Genomic DNA, 18,379 nt, shown 5'->3' with positions numbered 1-18,379 from the left:
TAACCCCTCTCCAAAACTTTAATTAGCCAATTGCACATGTTTCTTTTTTAAAATGGATCTGTTTCCTTCTCAGGAGATAGCTCATCAGATATGATTCTTCTTTCCATTGGAATCTGGCATTTGTGTTCAGGAAAAGGCAGTTTAAATAATGAATGAACAGAGCTGAGTCTTCTGGGAGTAGAATACGGGAAGGAGGGGACATTGGCCCAAGCTCTGAATGAAAACATTTAATAGAATCATTGAATGGTAGAGTTGGAAGGGACCATGAAGGCTATCCAACCCCCTACTGTTGCTGGACACCAATTTACACCATCCCACTAAGATGGCTGTCCAATTTGATACTTTCATTCAATTAAAAACAGGCAGAAAAGACCAGTTGCCCTTTATGGTTGGGATCCCCTTCCAGAGCAAACTAGAAACCAACTTCATCAACATAAAGCATTCCAGGCTGCCATCTCTGCCAGGTTGGGTGCTTCCTATGTGCCGTCCTGAGATGGCACAATTGCCAGGTGTGCTCCTTTTTCAGCGTGGGATGAAGCGCAGCTGGAAGGACTGAGGTATGTTGCCGAAAGTGCTCAGCTTGGGTGTGAGGTCAATGTCTTTGCGGTGGCCGAGGGGCTTCAGCGAAAAGTTCTGCAATATGGTGCTCAAGAACAAGAAGAGCTGCATGCGGGCGAGGCCTTCCCCGATGCAGATCCGCTTACCTGCAAAGGAGATGCGCTTGATAGTAATGTTCTTATAATGCTCATTAGAAAACCCAAACAGTGCGAGAGTATAAGAGAGCCGGTGTCACATCATGGTTAGAATGCTGGAGAGGGCAATCAGGTTCTACTTCCTGCCTGACCATAAAGCTCACGGGGTGACTTTGGGCCCATCAGTCCTTCTCAGCCTAACCTACCTCCAAGGGCTGTTGTAAGGACAAAATGAAGTCATGGAAGCTTCCTTGAGTTCCTCAAAAAAGGGAAAAAAACCCATGGGATTTAAATCCAGCATAACACAGATAATGCATAATACTTATCAGCAGCAAAACTTCACATTCTGAATTGTGCTGCAGATCCGGACTGCATGGGGTATGGGGAAGTTCAGGGGAAGGTTGCATGGAGAGAGAAGTCTTTCATAAACATCAGAACCACGGCAGGGGGCATTTAAGGACAGCTGGCAATGCATTCCAGAGGGTGGGTGCTTCATCACTATTGGTCTTCATGCAAGAGCTCCTGGAACATGCCACCTTAGCAACACCAGCAGTGATGCTCTGCACTTTGGAAAAAAGCTTGACCATTCATTCATTCATTCATTCATTCATTCATTCATTCATTCCATTTGTACACCATCCAATAGCCAAGGCTCTCTGGGCCATTAATAAATGTTAAAAACACACAAAGTGCTTTCATTTAATTTAGGCAGTCCACTAGCAGCACTCTTTCTTCCACAAACTGCAGCAAAGCAAGTCAGCTTGGAGAAAACCTACTCCTGTTTGACTTGGTGTTCAGAGCAAAGCATTTTGAAGCAATGTGTGAAATAAGATTCATGTCTACCACTGCGCTTGTGCTGACTTGGGTCAAAAAAATCTTCACTAATTCATGAGTTTGCATTCATGTCCAGAAATATACATACTTACAATATGTATATTTTTACATGAACGTATTTTCGGAATGAGCCAGTTGGGACTGCTCTTTATTTTAAAGAGTCTCAACTGTCAGAGCAAGTGTCAGATTCCAGGGTGATCTGAACAAGGGAGGATTTGAGGCTTCCTTGCTCAGTAACAAAACAGAGAAGCATTTTGGAGACTCAGGGGGAAAAATAAGAAAAGAAAAAGCTGGAATATGAATTCCTGGGATGATGGCCAACACAGAAGGGGCAATTTTACCTGCTGAGAAGGGCATGAAGTAGTTGCTCTTCCGGAAGGTGCCATCTTCATGCAAGAAATGCTGTGGGTCAAATTTTTCTGGATTTGGAAATTCTTTGCTGTCATACAGCACAGATTGCAAAACTGGATAGATGGTGGTGCCCTTGAGAGATTGAAGGAGCAGGTTAGAGTGTTTGCAACCCAAATGGAAGACTGGATACCTTTAGGAAGGGGTTAAACTCATTGATTCCTCCTAAGCAAGCGTTCACTTTAAAACTGGTCCCCAAGAGTCCCTAGCAAGGACTCTTAATTTCTGCTGTGAGCCATGTTGCTGTTAGTGGGGCAATCAGTTTGTGTGTCTTTTCTGTCCTCCAGAGAAGGGCATCCTTTGGCTACTCATGGAGTAGACCAGACAGAGTTGTATTTCTGGAGTATGAAGGCCCTTCCCATAGTCAAGATCATTCCCGGCTTAAGTGGCACAGTAGGCATATTATGGCAGAGATGGTTGTATATGTCTCTCCTTTCTGTACTATTCTGTGGGGAATATCAGCCCTGTTGCAACATCATCTGAAATCAGCTAAGACTGCTGGTGAAAGAGGGAGAAGATTCATAACTCTGATGAGAAGATGGGCTTGGAGCATACACTGGACCCTCAAACAAAGTGCCTTTCTGTGCCGTTTCTCTCAGAAATACTTTACTTAGTTTCACTAGAATATCAAGGGGATAATACCCCCTTTGCCCCATATCAATTCCCCTTGTGCTGACATAATGCAGATGGAGTTGGCTCCATGGATGCTCCCTCCACAAGCACTTTCCTCTGCCTCCTTCCCAAAGGGTGGCAGACTTTGAATCGAGTTCTGTTCCGAGTTTCTGCTTGGAAATTTCTCTTTCCATTTAAGTATGTAGGTTACTTTTCAACTCTAAAAAGTACTCAAAGGAGGTTACAAGCAAGAACCTGAATGAAAAGGTCGGGATAAAAACATTACTTTCAATTCCCATTTCAATGTAATTAATTGAAATTGCTTATATCAGTAAAATTAAAAGCATGACCAAATCTGATTGTTGATGAAGGCTGGACTGAACAAATTGGTCTTCATCAAGTGCCCACAACTTTCTGTGGAGGAATTCTAACATGTGTCCCTTAGAAAGCCCTTCTGTAACGTAGGGGACACTGCTCTGTGGACACTGTTGGTGGTGGATAATGATGGCTCTGGCCCCCAATGCAGTGTTTTTGCAGTGGTTCTGAAGCGGGTTTGGGTCCCTGTGGAATGGGGTTTTGTAAAGCATGGGGAAGGCCATTTCATAGAGTGTCCACTGCTGAACAGTTCTAGCTACATGAAATGCTTCCTTTCCCCACTGCTCCAGTTGACTTTGATTCAAGGCCAGTGGGTGAGTGAGCAGTAGAAGTAGCAAGCCCTGATATACTGTATGAGGGAGGGAGTGAGGGAGGAAAGGAGATCTTAAGAAATAGCATATGTTGCTTAGTGGGCTGCTGTCCCTGAACCCGATTAAGATGATTTGCTCCTGAAAACAAGTTCTGAATACTACTGCACTGACTATTTGAATGTTGCATTGATCGCCACTTCAGAGGTTGACATTATGGCTGCTGACATAATTGTATATTTCAGAGTACTTGGAATATCCAAAGATTTGAGGGTCAGACAGGTATGGATTTCAAGGAATTTGTCAATTGTGGAATGCATTAGCCTTCTGCAAACAGAAGGGCACAACTGTGTTTTGATTCCTGATCTCAACCAGGGGGAAAGCATTCAGATGAACATTTGAAGGGGTGAAGCCATCACACAGAAATGGCTCTGGCTTGTTGGCCATGCATTTGACCTTCCTGACAGGCCATGGTTGTGCTACAAGACCGTGGATCATATGGATGATCCATAGCCTTTGGGTCAAGCCAGATACCAATGGACTGCCAGCATCAGAACAACGGGGATGTGGCTGAGTAAAATGGGAGTTGCACCATTCCTGTCTGAGGCATTGATATGATTCATTTAAGCCCTTCAGAAAGAAGTCATGCCCAAAGCTAGTCCATACATGAACTGTGGCTCTCCAACACTCACCTTGGGAATGATATACTGTCTGAAGGGGGTGTCCCTTTCCACTGCATGGGGAAGAGACAATGGGATAAGGGAGATGAACCTCTGGATTTCATGAAGGACAGCATCCGTGTAAGGCATCTTTCCGCGATCAGCCATGCAAGGACTCCGTGCTCGGCCAATTACACGATCGATCTCTTCTTGCACTTTCTCTGTAATGCAAATAATAGGGTGATTTTGGCTGCACCACAGAAACGTTCAGGAAATATCACAAGGCTCATCCAAGCCACAAAGGAGGTGTGGCACAATATGGTATCACAGTGTCAATGGGATGGTTGGGGAGTCTTTATCATCATCATAGCCAAGAAGTCCATGTCAACCACAGTCACATATTTATGAACATTCCTCCTCATGATGACAAATGCATGGAAGAAGAACGTTAAAAGGCGCTGTGGAATCTTGGTAACCACCTGGCTTTTTCTGGTCAGCTTTCCTGTTTCTCATCATTTTCCTAAATACTTCTTTTGCACATTCTGCATGCCACTTTTCACCTCCACATCCTCTCTTAGGCAGCCCAAGACTTTCACACAACTGCATTTGGAATTGGCCAAGACACAGAAGCAGAATTTGTCTATTGATCCTGTGATTTTGGCTATGCATGAGCCAAAAGGGGGAAATGGGGAGGAACTGAGGCTGCTGGGAGCACAAGCAGAATTGATGGTACCTTCTATCTCTGGGTGTTTCAGAAGAATCATGAGCCCATATCTTAGGGTGGTGCTGGTTGTCTCTGTTCCTGCTGCAAACAAGTCAACTGTGGCATTCACCAAATTATCGTGGTCGAACTCTGACGCACCATTGTCTTTCTCCTGGAGAAGATGCAGAACAACCCATCAAGTCAAAGTAATTGAGCAGTATAGGAAATGATACTGGAGAGAGTATACATCAGAACAGCACCAGTGTATTAGTTCTGGATTAAAAGGTATTAAAACCTGTGTTGGGACAAAACCTGGCCTGAAGATGAATAGCAATGAGTCCAGGTAGCAGACCCTCCTGCAGGTTGCCCAGAGCCTTCCAGATTGTAGGGATAACAGCACCTTAACTACAGTGGATGCAACATGGAGGCATTCCCCACACTCCTTCTTCCTTGCAAACTCAGCCACTATTGGCTTCGTAAGTGTTGTGCCTGAAAGTGGGCAAGGAGGCTGAGGGACCACCAGAACATCCCACATTGTGGCAGTGCCAATCTCCTCTATTCCCTGGCCCCGGGAACACCTGTTCAGCCCTGTTTCTGAGGTCATGCTTGTGACATTGAAGATGCAGCTGGACAGTTCTCTCCATGCAGCATATGGGCTGGGGAGGTACGGCTATGGGCCTGAGTGATTTTCCAACCTTGTAGCTTGCTCTCAAGAGAGTGTCTATCAGCCATAGGATTGAACTGTCTTCCCCTAATGCAGGAAGTGGATATTTTTATCAACAAGGACTTGTTACCATGGGAGCTTGCTTGCAGCAGTCTTGATTTGTGGGGTGCTGTGGGTGAAAACATCTAAACTGCCCCATCCTGGGGTTTGTCCCAAGGAGTCCCCTTTTGTCTTACCCGGTCCATCTTAATGTAGAAGCTGTCAATAAAATCCTGAGGTGCGGATGGATCCAGAGTAGCTTTATGCGCTTTAATCTGCTCCAGGACAAAATCTTTCAACCTTTGCACATTCTTTTGCACTCTGTGATGAGGCCCCGGGATGGCAGCCATGAGAGAGGGGAAGCTATTGTAGAGCTAAGGGATGGGAGCAGAAACAGGTCAGCTATTTTGATGCTTCTCTTTTATGGGAAACTGCAGAAGCTTTGCAATCAGCCTGAGCGGATTCCGCCTTTCAAATGCAGCCAGATTGCCAGAGGAATTGCTATTCCAAAGAAGCAAGAACAGACACATATTCAAACAGCTGTACAAAACTGAGGTGGGAGGGCCTCCCAGCTTAGCAGTATTATTCAAATACACACAGGTGCAGTGGGTTTTCCTGCAATCTTCAGGCACCCACTCATCTCTCTCCCAGAGCTGATAGCTGGGGCTATGAACCATCCTTCTCGTTTGTGGCTACTTGGTTCCATGCCATCACTCAAGCTTTGCATAAGAGTTGGTTAAATGCATGTACTGGACTAATGGAAAATCTCCTTAGGTGATTTCCAGTCATAAGCCCTTCCTTTCCTCAAGAAAAACCCTACAGGCCAATCAACAACTACACACTCACACACACACCACACACACTGCTAAAACATCAGATTATTTTAGTATTAAAATCAAAAACACTTTAAAGTATTACAGCATTAAAAAGTCAGCAATAGAATGAACAATCTGAGCAACACATTAAAGATCACATGGCTTCAGGGATCTTATGGTTTAACCCAATGTCTTAACGTATATCATTAAGACCCTATGTGAATATCCCTGCAGAAATTAGTTCACAGATGGGGCCATTACAGGGAAGACTCGATATGTAGTGATAGATACCAATTTGGAGTGCTTTACAAGTCAATTGGACCAATTCATGGAAGGTAAAGTTATCAATGACCATCAGGAATAACAGGCATGTTGCTGGGAACATGGGACACTGATGGAGAGATCCACGCTTGGCTGTTTCCTGTGGGTAGATGGTTATATACCTGGCGTGCTTGGCTAGATGGAGTCTTCTTAACTAGCATGGCTCTCCTAATGTTCTTAAGTTTTCAGGGTAACCCTGGAGAGAAACATCAGAAAGGGGTCTTCCTATCAAACTTAGTGGAAGAAGAGGAGGAGTGAAGGGGGGAACTGTTGTGAAAACAGGAACCAACAGCCATTTTCTGGATATGCAGCCAGTTCATCAAAACAGAGATGTGTTGATTTTCTTTGCTTATGTTATAGCCAAGGACAAAGCAAATTTCCCATTCTATGTGATGCCTTTTTAATTGTCTAAATGTAAACTGTAATGCAGTCTGAAGCCTTACCTCAGTTCTGTGCATCTGGTTGAAGGAACTATATATGTAAAATGGGTAATAGTTCTATAAATGTTATTCCTTACATTAAAGGCCCTGGGCCAGAAGAATGCAGGGACTCACCTGTCCCTGCAAAGAGCTTAGAACATGGAAGTTGTCATTCATTGAGGCAGTAAGAGCCAGAAAGTCCTTGTCATTGTACTCGTATCGGTTCCGAAAGACAATGGAGCAGATGGCATTACTTAAAGCACTGCTGAGCAGGTACGTTGGATCAATGGGCTTTCCTGGAAGAGCAAAACAGAACATCCCAATTCAGTCCCCCTTTAGGCAATAATCTAACCTGTAAATTCTAGGCTGGCATTTGCCATTGTCTTTGGACAGAAAGGGCCTTAGTTGGCAAGGACTAAGAAGGATGGACAAAGCTACTCCTAATAATGATCACTGTTATGGTACGCTGTACTGCAAGCATTGTACAGGTGTGAAAAATGTGCAAACCGTAAGTGCCACACACTGGCATGGAAAGAAAGAGAAAGTAATATGCAACCATTTGAGGAAGTAACATTGCTTATGAGTATTGACATGCAAAAGTTCAATGAAGTTTAAAGGGAGAAATGATGGAACAAGGGTTAATTAGCAAGATGAATGAAAGCATTAACAAAAGAATTTTAGGTCTGATTAGAGAAGAGTTAAGTAAAGTCTGGCTGTGAGCCAACAGATAAAAAGGGAGTTAGAAGTGTGTTTGCTGATAAGCATAGAATGACTTCAGTAAATGTAAATATGACTTCTGTTCCAAAGTAGAGATGTAAATTATTATTATTATTATTATTATTATTATTATTATTATTATTATTATTATAACATTTCTATGCCGCCCCTTGCCGAAACTAAATATGGTTGGTCACCCCAAACTAGCAAAAGAGGTGAGTCATAAGGGCTGTCGACTGTTAACCTATCAGCATAGAGAAAAATGTGCAAAAAAGTGTATGCAGAGTGTTTTATTGCAACTGTTCTTTGATACTACCTCTCTGAAGTATTATGCATGCAAGATAATCAAACCTCCTGCTAGTACTTTGGTGTAGCAAGTTCTTTTATTTTGTAAGGACTTCCAGATTGAACTAGAGGAGAGTACCAGCCTCTCCTGAGACTGAGCTGAGGGTCCCACCACAAAGTAGTGGGTCATAACATCAGTCCCCAGAAGTCTCACTCCCCCCCACACACAAAGACTGCAGAAAGGAAGTCCCATTTTAAAGCTCATTCACAACCAGTCAAACCTTGAGGATGGTTGAAAACTGCATAAGTGGAATTGGCCATTGGCCTTAAAACCTGTCGGCCTGTTTTCTACAAGATGGCCATGAGGTGGTGGACAGCATTTACCCTGAGTTTCCTTCAATGCTTCCTGCAGGCATTGGGCTTCATTCTGGATCCTTTCCTCAAGGCTTTTCTTTCCCATCCCAAAGTCTCGCAGAGTCGTGAGGGCAAAACGCCGGAGCTGCTTCCATCTCTCTCCATTGCTGAATATAATTCCTGGGAAAGGGAAAGCAAAACATGATGGGAGTGAAAACGTACCCTCAGCCTGGGCAAGAGCAGAAAAGAAAGAGGAGGCGTGACAGGGAAGCATACTTTTGCTGGAGGAGAAGCACTGGGAACGGCAGGGGTCCTTCATTCCATGGGAGTCAGTGGTTTTCTCACTGAATAATTGTCAGCTAGATAGTCTTCTCCCAGATAGCGATGTCCTTCATTCCAATACCACTCTGTTCTGAGCCTTTGTTTTTCAATCAAGCAGCAAATTATTGCCCTTCAAGTCTTACTCTTTCTTGAGATAGCTGTGGCATGCATTTTATCTAACTATCTAGCAACTAGTAAAAGGAGTTGTTAGCTGTTGATTCCCCACTTCCACTTGCTCATATGAGATATTTATCTTACTATGCAGCATCTTATCCATCTAGGAAAGTGGCCTCAAAGGTAATGTTATTGTTGCCATAGAATGCCAAATGCTTCCATTATGGAATGGAAGGGTCAGAAGTGTGTTTAGTTACAAGATGAGCCAGATTCCAGTGCTTATGTGGTTCCTTTGAAGTCCACCAGCTTATAAATACTCATAGCATAGAATTACTGATTAGTAGAGTTGGAAAGGGCCAATATGGCTGTTCTCAGTTCAGCCCCTGGCATTTCCACCCTTCCTGTCACCTGAAAATTATCATGTGAAGAACAAAAGCCTCCCAGCACCACCTTCCAAAGCCTACCAAGTCTTGAGTAGGGATGAGCAGGTCTATTACACCACAGAGACAATGATCTGTTGGGCAGAAAGCCATGGAGCCATGGTAATTCCAGGAATGATCATGCTTTAATGGTTTGCCTGAGAAGTGACTGCAGTACAGTTGCCTTAAGATGTCAGGCCATTTCCACTCCTATATTCACCTGCATGGTTTTCCCAGTTGCAATATATGACTGTGAAAGTTGGACCACAAGGAAGAACTGAGGCCTTGAACTGTGGTGCTGGAGAAGACTCCTGAGAGTCCCTTGGACTGCAAAGCGATCAAACCGGTCAGTCCTAGAGGAGATCAACCCTGACTGCTCTTTAGAAGATACTGAAGATGAAACTCAAATACTTTGGCCACCCAATGAGAAGGAAGGACTCCCTGGAGAAGAGCCTAATGCTGGGAACAATAGATGGCAAAAGAAGAAGGGGACGGCAGAGGATGAGGTGGCTAGATGGAGTCACTGAAGCAGTTGGTGTGAGCTTGAGTGGACTCCGGGGGATGGTGGAGGACAGGAAGGCCTGGAGGAACGTTGTCCATGGGGTCACGATGGGTCGGACACAAATTTGCGACTAAGTGACAACAAAATTCACCTGTATAACATTCAGCCATAGCCAAAGCATTTTTACCAGGACAGAAGATGCTCCCTGCTCCCCACCCAACTCCAGATGTGATCAGGCCTCACATACCCAGCCCTTTTATGACATCATCGCTTATTGGCAGTCTTCCTCGGGCTGCAAATTCATCTCCACGGTCAATCAGGGCTTCTTTTATTGCATCATAGCCATGTAGCACCACAACACGTTCTGCTCCAAAGTACATTGTAAACACAGGGCCATACTTCTCACTGAGCTGGGGAAGGGCAAAGAAGGAAACATAGTCAGGTGGCTTTAGGCAGAGCAGAGAGCTTTGGGAATCTCATGCAGTACAGCAGAGGACCCTCCAGGATCATTGTTGATGCTTGCAACCGGGTCCCACATCCAGGAACAACTTGAAGGGAAATAAAGAAGAAAGCTTTACAATGTTCAACAAGAGCATATGGATCGGCGCTCCAGCTTATCTAGTCTAGCAATTTGTTTGCTATGAGAAGAGAAGAAGTTAATGAGAAGGATAATGCTTCAGAAAAGGAGACAGAATGAAATACATTTTTAAAATACTGGGGCTTTTTAGTGAAGGATGGTATATAAAAGCTTTAAATAAACAGTTAATTAGCTAGCTAGCTAGTTAGTTAGTTAGTTCATCTGTGACCAAAACTAGGAATCAGGTTCTATGAAAACCAACTAGGAATCAGCTAATACTGAGACACACCTCCCAGCTGTTGAGGAAGGCATCACTCAGCTTACCTCATGAAATTTCCTTGGCAAGTTCTTGGCTGTCAACTGCACAACATTCCCAAGGATGGGCAAAGGAAAGGGGCCAGGGGGTAGGTGTCCATTTCCAGGCTTTCTGCTCTGGACTGCAAGGACAATGAAGCAAGAGATACAGAGTAGCAGCAAAAGGGTTCCCAGGAGCTCCATTGCTGCAGCCAGGTATGAATGGAACTGCTCTGGATGGAAGTATGGTAAAGTCAATGCATGCTCCAAGTTCTGAACTGAGTATTTATATGGATTGAAAAGTCTCACTATGGAGGTAAGTCCAAAGTTCACCAACTTATATTTCTCTGAGCCTATTGACTTAGGCACTACATAACCCGACATATTTGGTATCGCTTAAAAATGAACTCTGAACTTTGTGCTGCTTGCATTTCCTAATTCCTAATCCAATTGTAAAGGGTTTATCAGTGCACAGAACAGGGGTGGAAAGAAAGTTGGATCTGTGAATATTTTCAATGACATATACAAGGGCTGCTGTTTATGATTCCCGTATTATTTTTTTTACAAAGGGGATTCACACAAACCACAAAAGAAATATTTTATCATGATTGAGGACTTCCTTTCACTTCTTTTCTTCACTTGCTTTCTATAGCTGTCATTTTCTCTCTGTGTGTTTTCAGTACTGACATCTTCAGCTCAGCTAATACCGACTGGAGAATCTGAGAAGCTTTCCAATGCCAGTCTTGAATTTGGATCATATTCATATTTGGTCAAAAATTTTCATGCTAATTTGATGCTATGGGGAAATCCAGTTTCCAAATTGGGCAAGAGAATGTTTTTGCAGTGAGACTGCCAGATGAGATTAAATTTTCCTTTGGATCAAGAGGAGTGTTGAGTTTTGTCTTTGTCACATTCCCAAATATGATACACCAACGAGGGCTGAAGAACAATTCTTGCAGTTACAGTTTTTTAGTATCTGAGTCCAGCCAAGCATCTCCTTTGGTACTGGAAATTCTCATTAAGGCCAAGTGACCTACAATCCTATTTCTTATGGTGAAAAAAAATTGCCATATAGGAATCGGAGCAGAAACTGGGAAAGGGAGAGGATTCACCTAATCCATGCAGCCTTTACCTGCGGAGACTGTGGACATTGGGGTGTGTCATACTGAGCAAAAATTTGTGTTACGTCCACCAGATACTGCAAGATCTCTTCAGTTAGAGATTGTCTAATTTGGCAAATTGTTGGAGGTGCAACACAGTGAATGCCCCTTTTATGATACATGTTTTGGCAATGCCCAGTACTTGCCCCTTTTTATGAGGGGGTACTTATAGGGATATATTTTGCACTGAGGCACTACCTGGACTTTCAAATCATCTACCTACTTCCTGAAAGTTAATGCTTGTTCAGTGTAAATGGATTCTTTGCACATTCCTGACAGTTGAAAAACCAGATATCAGTGGAAGGATGAACATTCTCCTCCTAAAATGCAAGGGACTGAAAATGGGTTGTGATCTCCTCATCCTTTGGTTGGAGATCTACCAGCCCTGATGGACTGAAGGAATGTTATGACAATGATGTATCTCAACTTCACCCTTTGACAAAGTGCCCCATGATATTTTGATTAGCAATTCACTAAAAGTGGGCTGGATGGAGCAACTGTCAGGTGGATCTGCAGTTGGCTACAGAACTTAACTCAGAGAGCTCCTATGCCCATGCTGTTCAACATTCCTGCTCATGCACCTCATATAAAGAAAACCTGTATAAAATGTTTTATAGATGGTATCTGTTGCCAAATAAATTAGCTAAGATGTTTCCAAATATGTCAAATGGTTGTTGGAAATGTAAACACAAACCGGGTACCTTTTCTCATATGTGGTGGACCTGTGATAAGGCAAAAAAAATTGGATTAAAATACGCAAATGGCTTGAGGGAATGTTACAAAAACCTCTAATATTTAAACTCTACATTTTCTTATTAGGCATTGTACCTGATGATGTTGGTAATCAAGGAATGTATTTGATTCTACATGTAACTACTGTGGCAAGGACTGCATTTGCCCAACATTGGAAGAGGGAAGAACCACCTACCAACGAACTGATTTTAAAAGAGATCCTGGACTGCGCCAAAATGGACAGACTGTCTCTGAAGGAAAAAGAAGATACAGACTTCTATCAAACTTGGAATTCCTTTTATTATTGGCTAGAGAAATGGGACTATGCATAAATTTAAATATGTTTATGGGTTATCATAAGAAAAAGTATGGGGGGCTGACCCAGCAGGTCTGATGTTTCTGATGATTGATGATTTTTAGTTTCTTTTTGTTAGTTTTGTTAGTTAGTAGAAAAATAACAATCAAACTTATTTATTAAAAAAACAACAACAACATTCCTGTTCATGCTTTGAATGAGAGGGTACTGGGAATGCTGGACATCAGGAGAACCTTTCTGACTGTTAACAACAATGAAACCAGTTATCAAAGGAGGTTACAGTCTCTTCCACACTGGAGGCATTCATAATGCAGGTGGACCACAATTTGTTATTTGGAAACTTAGAAACAGAGTGAATAAGCAAGGGCCTCCCGAGTCAGCCATCTAGTCTGACCTCCCACTCCCACCAGCTCCGATAATGACATGCCCACCATGTGCATGTCCAGCCTATCCGTGCGCACCCTCGCTGATGGGGCTTTGACCACCTCCCACGGAAGCCCATTCTATGTCCCAGCAGTCCTAACCATCAGGAAGTACATGATTACTTTTGATTATTTATGCTGCAGTTCTGCACTGAGCAGAAGGTTGGACCCAACAGCCATATTTGCCTCAATGGCCTCATTGGAGCCTAATAACCTCACAGGATTGTTGATGTGAGGATAAACTGGGATCCTCACAAGATCAAAAATTAAATAAATGCAATTCAATATGAAGTACAGCTACTTCCACATGCCATGCTAGTCTCCCACCCAGATCTCCATCAAGCAATGAGCCAATTCACCCATTTCAACATATAGGTTAATTTTTCAATGAAATAGGTATCTCTTGTGTCTATAATTATCACTATTTCATGGGGATTCTTTTCATTTTCTTTTGTTAAGTAACAACCCAGCCCCCATTTATGGAACAAGCTCCCCAGGGAAATTTGCCTGGCACTGACATTGTTTTCTTTTCAGCACAAGGAAAAACTTTTCTCTTTAAATAACCTTCTATTTTAACAACGGATTTTAAATATTTATCTACGCAAGCATAAGGTTGTCCTTCTCACTTGTTGCATTCTTAAATGGCCATGTTAATATTGGTATTGTTGTATTATACGATGCTTTTATTACTCTAGTGTCGTTACTGTTTTAATAGTTGTGATTTTGATCATTGTTGTAAGATGCTTAGAGATTCCTATTGGAATATTAGTGGCATACAAGTATAAACATACATACACACATAAATTTCCCCTCTTTCTGAAATAGCAGCTGCTTATTGTCCCCTCCTTTCTCCTCCTTTTTACCCATACTTCTCTAGCAATTCATTAATTGCATTTCTATCCCACCTTCCTTCTCCCATGGAGCTCAAGGTACATCTGGGATGGTCTCCCTTTCCAGTACTGACCACTCAGCCCTGCATGTCTTTAGACCTGCAAAAGATTCTGCCAGCAAAACCCAGGCCAGCTCAGTTCACCAAAGTTCAGGTTGAATTAGTTCATTTTATAGCTGGGATCTGCTAGTGAACTCAGATACACTCAGTTATAGATTACAAATCCAGTGCCTGGCGAAGTCACAGTAAAGTCCTCAATGCTTGCATCAGAAAAATCCTTGGGCAATGAGCCAGGCTGGCTATTCTCACACGAAACACTAAAGTGGCTTTGGTTCTGCACATGGCAAGAAGGAGACCTTTGAAAATGTCCGTGTTGTAGTCCGGCCAGTGTAGGTTAAACATTCATGTTGCAACGTGTGAAAATGCAAGGCATATTTCAGCTCTGTGGGTGAAAATGGCCAAAACTCTGTGGGTAACAGATGATATAATGTGATACACTTTTGAGACTACCAACTCAATACGCTAACCCTAGCCCCCTTTGAACACACAGCTTACTTTGTTAACCAAATGTGTCTCGCCCTTTAATTGTAGCTATTGAGATTATATTAAAAATGGGTGGTTTTCAATAGGAGGAAGTGCTCCCCATTCCTCCTCCACACACCCCTCTTTGCATCTTCCTACTGCCACCCCTTGGTGGTGGGTTTCAGTGATTGCTCCTGTCAGCTCAGATCACAGAGGTGCAGCACATTCTAGGCCTGACCAGGCCTCCTCAGTTCACAGCTCACAGTTCACAGACCCAGCTCTGCAAAGTCCACTCTGGTTCAGGCAAGTTCACTTTGCATAAGCTCTGTATATTGACAGTTCAGCTGGGAGTTCATGTGGGTTCAGATGATTATCAAAACTGCATGTATTTGCATAAGGCTGTATTTGCAGATCCACAGGCATCGGAGTGAGCTCAGAATGAGACATTGTTCTGATCAAAGAAGCATAAGATCATGCTGTGTATCACTGGGAGTTACGTTAGCTAAGAGAAGGCTGCAAAACTCCTCCTACACTTGTGGATGAGCACAAATGTGTGTGCATGGGAATCCCAGTTGTGTAGAGCATGGGATCCCACAAGGCTTAAGCTAGAAAGATACATGCGCTGAAGATCTTTATCTCACCCTTTCCTCATGCTAGGAGCAGGGCTTCTCAAGCACTATAACAAACACATGTAGTTTTAATGCCTCTGGATGACTTAGACAGTGCTAGTGATGGGGTGGTACAGAAATGCAGTCCATCTGCGCAGAACAAAAGAGTCACACAGTGTCACTCTCAGACAATTCAGCTGTTACAGGAAGCAGCTCTTCGTAAGCCATCAAACAGAGAGACAACAGGTTCTGAAAGCATAGAGATGCTGGTGCTAGGCGGGACCCAAAGGGGAGAGCATCCCAGAAGAGGGCTACCCATGAGAAAGGTCTTTCCCTTGCTGCCATCCTCTGCCTCTCCTTCAGTAAAGGCACTTGTTGGAGAGTTTCTGGCACTGACTGTATGGTCTAATGGACTGTCTTATGTTCAATGTCCTCATTTAAAAAAAATAAATAAATGTCTTTGATCAATGTTTTATGGTGCCCTGTGGCCCCTGGTGGATTTTAAGTTCTGATTATGTGCATGACGGAAATGCAAGCATGATTTCCAGTCCCACGCACTTATGGCATAAGTTCTGCATGCCAGTGTTTTGTCAAACATTGTGCTCTTCCTCCATTCCCTAGAATTTCAAAATGATTTATTTCATTAGGTTATGTCTAGAACATCCTGGCCTTTCTCACTATCTTGGGTCGCCTTTATCATGTCCCAGTTTATCCTCACACCATCCTTGCAAGAGGAGAGAGCTGAGACATCCTGTCTGACCCACTACCATTCATCACTTCCTAGTTAAATAGGCGTTTGAACCAGTCCCCTAGCTCAGCCTTCTCCAAGCTTCTGCCTTCCAGACATATTTGGAATGTCACACCCAGAATTCCCAGCCAATGGTCCTGCTGGATGGAAATTCTGGGAGTTGTGGTCCAAATGCCTCTGAAGGCCACCAAGTTGGGGAAGGATGTCCTGAGTCATTCCCTTTATCGACTACACAACAGTGACTCTGCTCCATTGTACACACCCTACATTGATGCGTTACTGTTGCTGTTCTGTGCCATCCAGTCACCTCTAACTTTTTTATTTTTTCTAAATAAATAAACTTGTGGCAACCCTGTGAATGAGTGCCATCAAAATATCCTGTCCTTGCAACCCTGCTCAGCTCTTGGAAACTCAAGGCTGAGAGCTTCTTTATGAAGTTAATCCACCTCACAGTCGTTCTTCCTCTTCTTCGTCTGCCTTCCACTTTCTCCAGAGAGCCTTGACTTGCTTTAATGTTCCCAAAGGACAATGGCAACAGCCCATTCATTACTTGCTAAAGGTGACTTGTCTGATCTGACATCTACTGTATTGTATATTCTTTCATTAACTAGCCTTTCACTTGGTTAAAAGTGAGTATTTTGTTAAATCCTTGCAGATTATGAATTGTTTTGCTGAGTGGGTTGAGGTTCCTCTGATATTCACAGGTGTTAAAGAGACTTGGCTTTAAGCCTACTGTGCTTAATTAAAGGACGCATTTATCCTCCTTTGATAGAATTACAGCATCATTGTTAAGAGCAAGAGCCTCTTATTCCTTCTAGCTTTCAGGGATTAAAGGAGCTCTACCGTGTTGTTATGACAACATGTATCCAAGTCCCAAGAAGCAGTTGGATTATTTTAGCTGAGTTCCTCTGTCCTCTGTTACATTGCCTTTCTCTGAAGGCAGAAGGGAAATCAGCAACAATACAGGGAGGATGGTCAGTGTTTTCTTTTGAAATATAGCCTGCCCTGTCACACTGGATTTGGCTAAGTAATATCAACTGAATCATAACTAAATGTAACAGATGTATTGTATACAAATGGAAGTGAAATGTGTAGAAGCAGCAGAGAAAGCTGAGAATTAAGAATCTGTATCTATAGCTATTGCTATACTTTCACCTATACCTATAATATGAGGCACTGAAAAACTGGAAGTATGGAGCCCAAATGAATCACTCCATGGCAGGGTAAGAATTATCTCAACCATTAGATTTGAACTGAACCTGCCCCCCCCCAACAAAGAAATAAGGACAATTGGGCAAGTCTCTTGAGGGCTCCCATGGGATGTGGTTGAGGCCCCATCGGTGAGGGTGTTCAAAGATAGGCTGGACATGCACATGGTGGGCATGTCGTGAGCGGAGCTGGCTGGAGCCGGGGGTCAGACTAGATGGCCCAGGAGTCCCCTTCTGACTCGCTCTGTTTCTATGTTCCTATCTCAATTTTCCTCTTTCAGCCTAAGAAAACTATGAAAAGAACTCAGGAACAGGGGTGTGTAAATCAACAAACATGAACTCCCCAGAGTTCCCCAAATTGCATCTTCAAGCTTCTTCTGACTCAAGTAAGTATCAGATTGTTTTTTGGACTGCTAAGTAGGCAGGACCTAGGGGTGAATGATGGGAGCTCATTCCATCCCCTCAAGGCTGGGCTCGAACCGCTGGAGTGCCCACCAATTCTGATCGACAGTTCCAGGGTCACTGAGCTCCTGTGCTGCCACATCCCCCGTACCATCTGCAAGTAGGTAACTAGGGAGCACCGTGTGGGAAGCTTGCTGGCTTTGTTCACGATGAAAGCAAGCACCGGTGCTGGATCTGCCTGGACGCACCTGGTGGAGGATCAGCAGAGAAAAGCCTCGGGTGGACTGCCTTCCCTGAGAACGTCGCTGGCCAACCGGTGCGCAGCTCGTTTGCCCCCTCACCAATGCTGCACCAGTGCAGTAACAGACTAGCAAGGGCAGGCGCCAGAACATCTACTGTGTGTACAACATTGTACACTGCCTGGCAATATTTGCCTCATGCCAAATAACTACCAGATTGCTTACCTTTTCCTTCTTCTTGTAGCAATCTACCTTTTTCCATGCCTCTTTTTCCAAAGGTACAGATCCATTGTGCACATTCTTGAAACACATTCATTTCAAATGAACACTTTTTCGATAGCATCTATCTGCCATGAAATGATTTCCGTGGGGTTGGGAGAAATCTACAGAAAGGATGGCATATTACCACAGATAGCATCCAGGTCTATGTTTAGAACAGAAGGTGTAAGAAACATCAAATCCTGATCAAAAATGAACTGCCACAAATATTCCATACATTCATATTTACATACCTCATACTCTACCATTAGATACTGAAGATGAAACTCAAATACTTTGGCCACCTAATGAGAAGGAAGGACTCCCTGGAGAAGAGCCTAATGCTGGGAACAATTGAGGGCAAAAGGAGAAGGGGATGACAGAAGTTGAGGTGGCTAGATGGATCACTGAAGCAGTAGGTGTGAGCTTAAGTGGACTGCAGG

The 18,379-nt window shown here is 43.4% G+C and overlaps 1 protein-coding gene across 1 annotated transcript; it reads right to left on the bottom strand.

Annotated features, from left to right (window-relative positions):
* Positions 1-10,680, bottom strand: LOC123035029 (cytochrome P450 2H2-like). Its single transcript, XM_044452860.1, has 9 exons — positions 10,463-10,680; positions 9,809-9,971; positions 8,236-8,385; positions 6,985-7,145; positions 5,492-5,668; positions 4,622-4,763; positions 3,922-4,109; positions 1,868-2,009; positions 1-704 (listed from the first exon to the last, which is right to left on the bottom strand). The coding sequence occupies exons 1-9, from the start codon at positions 10,634-10,636 to the stop codon at positions 523-525; spliced, it is 1,479 nt and encodes a 492-aa protein (XP_044308795.1). The 5' UTR covers positions 10,637-10,680; the 3' UTR covers positions 1-522.
* Between the last annotated feature and the right edge of the window lie 7,699 nt (positions 10,681-18,379).

The sequence above is a fragment of the Varanus komodoensis genome, unplaced genomic scaffold, assembly GCF_004798865.1.
Source record: "Varanus komodoensis strain SLA01 unplaced genomic scaffold, ASM479886v1 scaffold75, whole genome shotgun sequence".
Classification (NCBI taxonomy): Eukaryota; Metazoa; Chordata; class Lepidosauria; order Squamata; family Varanidae; genus Varanus; species Varanus komodoensis.
This window is presented reverse-complemented; position numbering and strand designations above follow the sequence as displayed.

Coding starts and splice junctions, on each gene's coding strand:
- LOC123035029 (XM_044452860.1), bottom strand. CDS start 10,636: ATGGAGCTCCTGGGAACCCTTTTGCTGCTACTCTGTATCTCTTGCTTC. Junction 4,110..4,621: donor GAAACACCCAGAGATAGAAG/GTACCATCAATT, acceptor TTTGCATTACAG/AGAAAGTGCAAGAAGAGATC. Junction 705..1,867: donor CTTCATGCCCTTCTCAGCAG/GTAAAATTGCCC, acceptor TCTCCTTTGCAG/GTAAGCGGATCTGCATCGGG.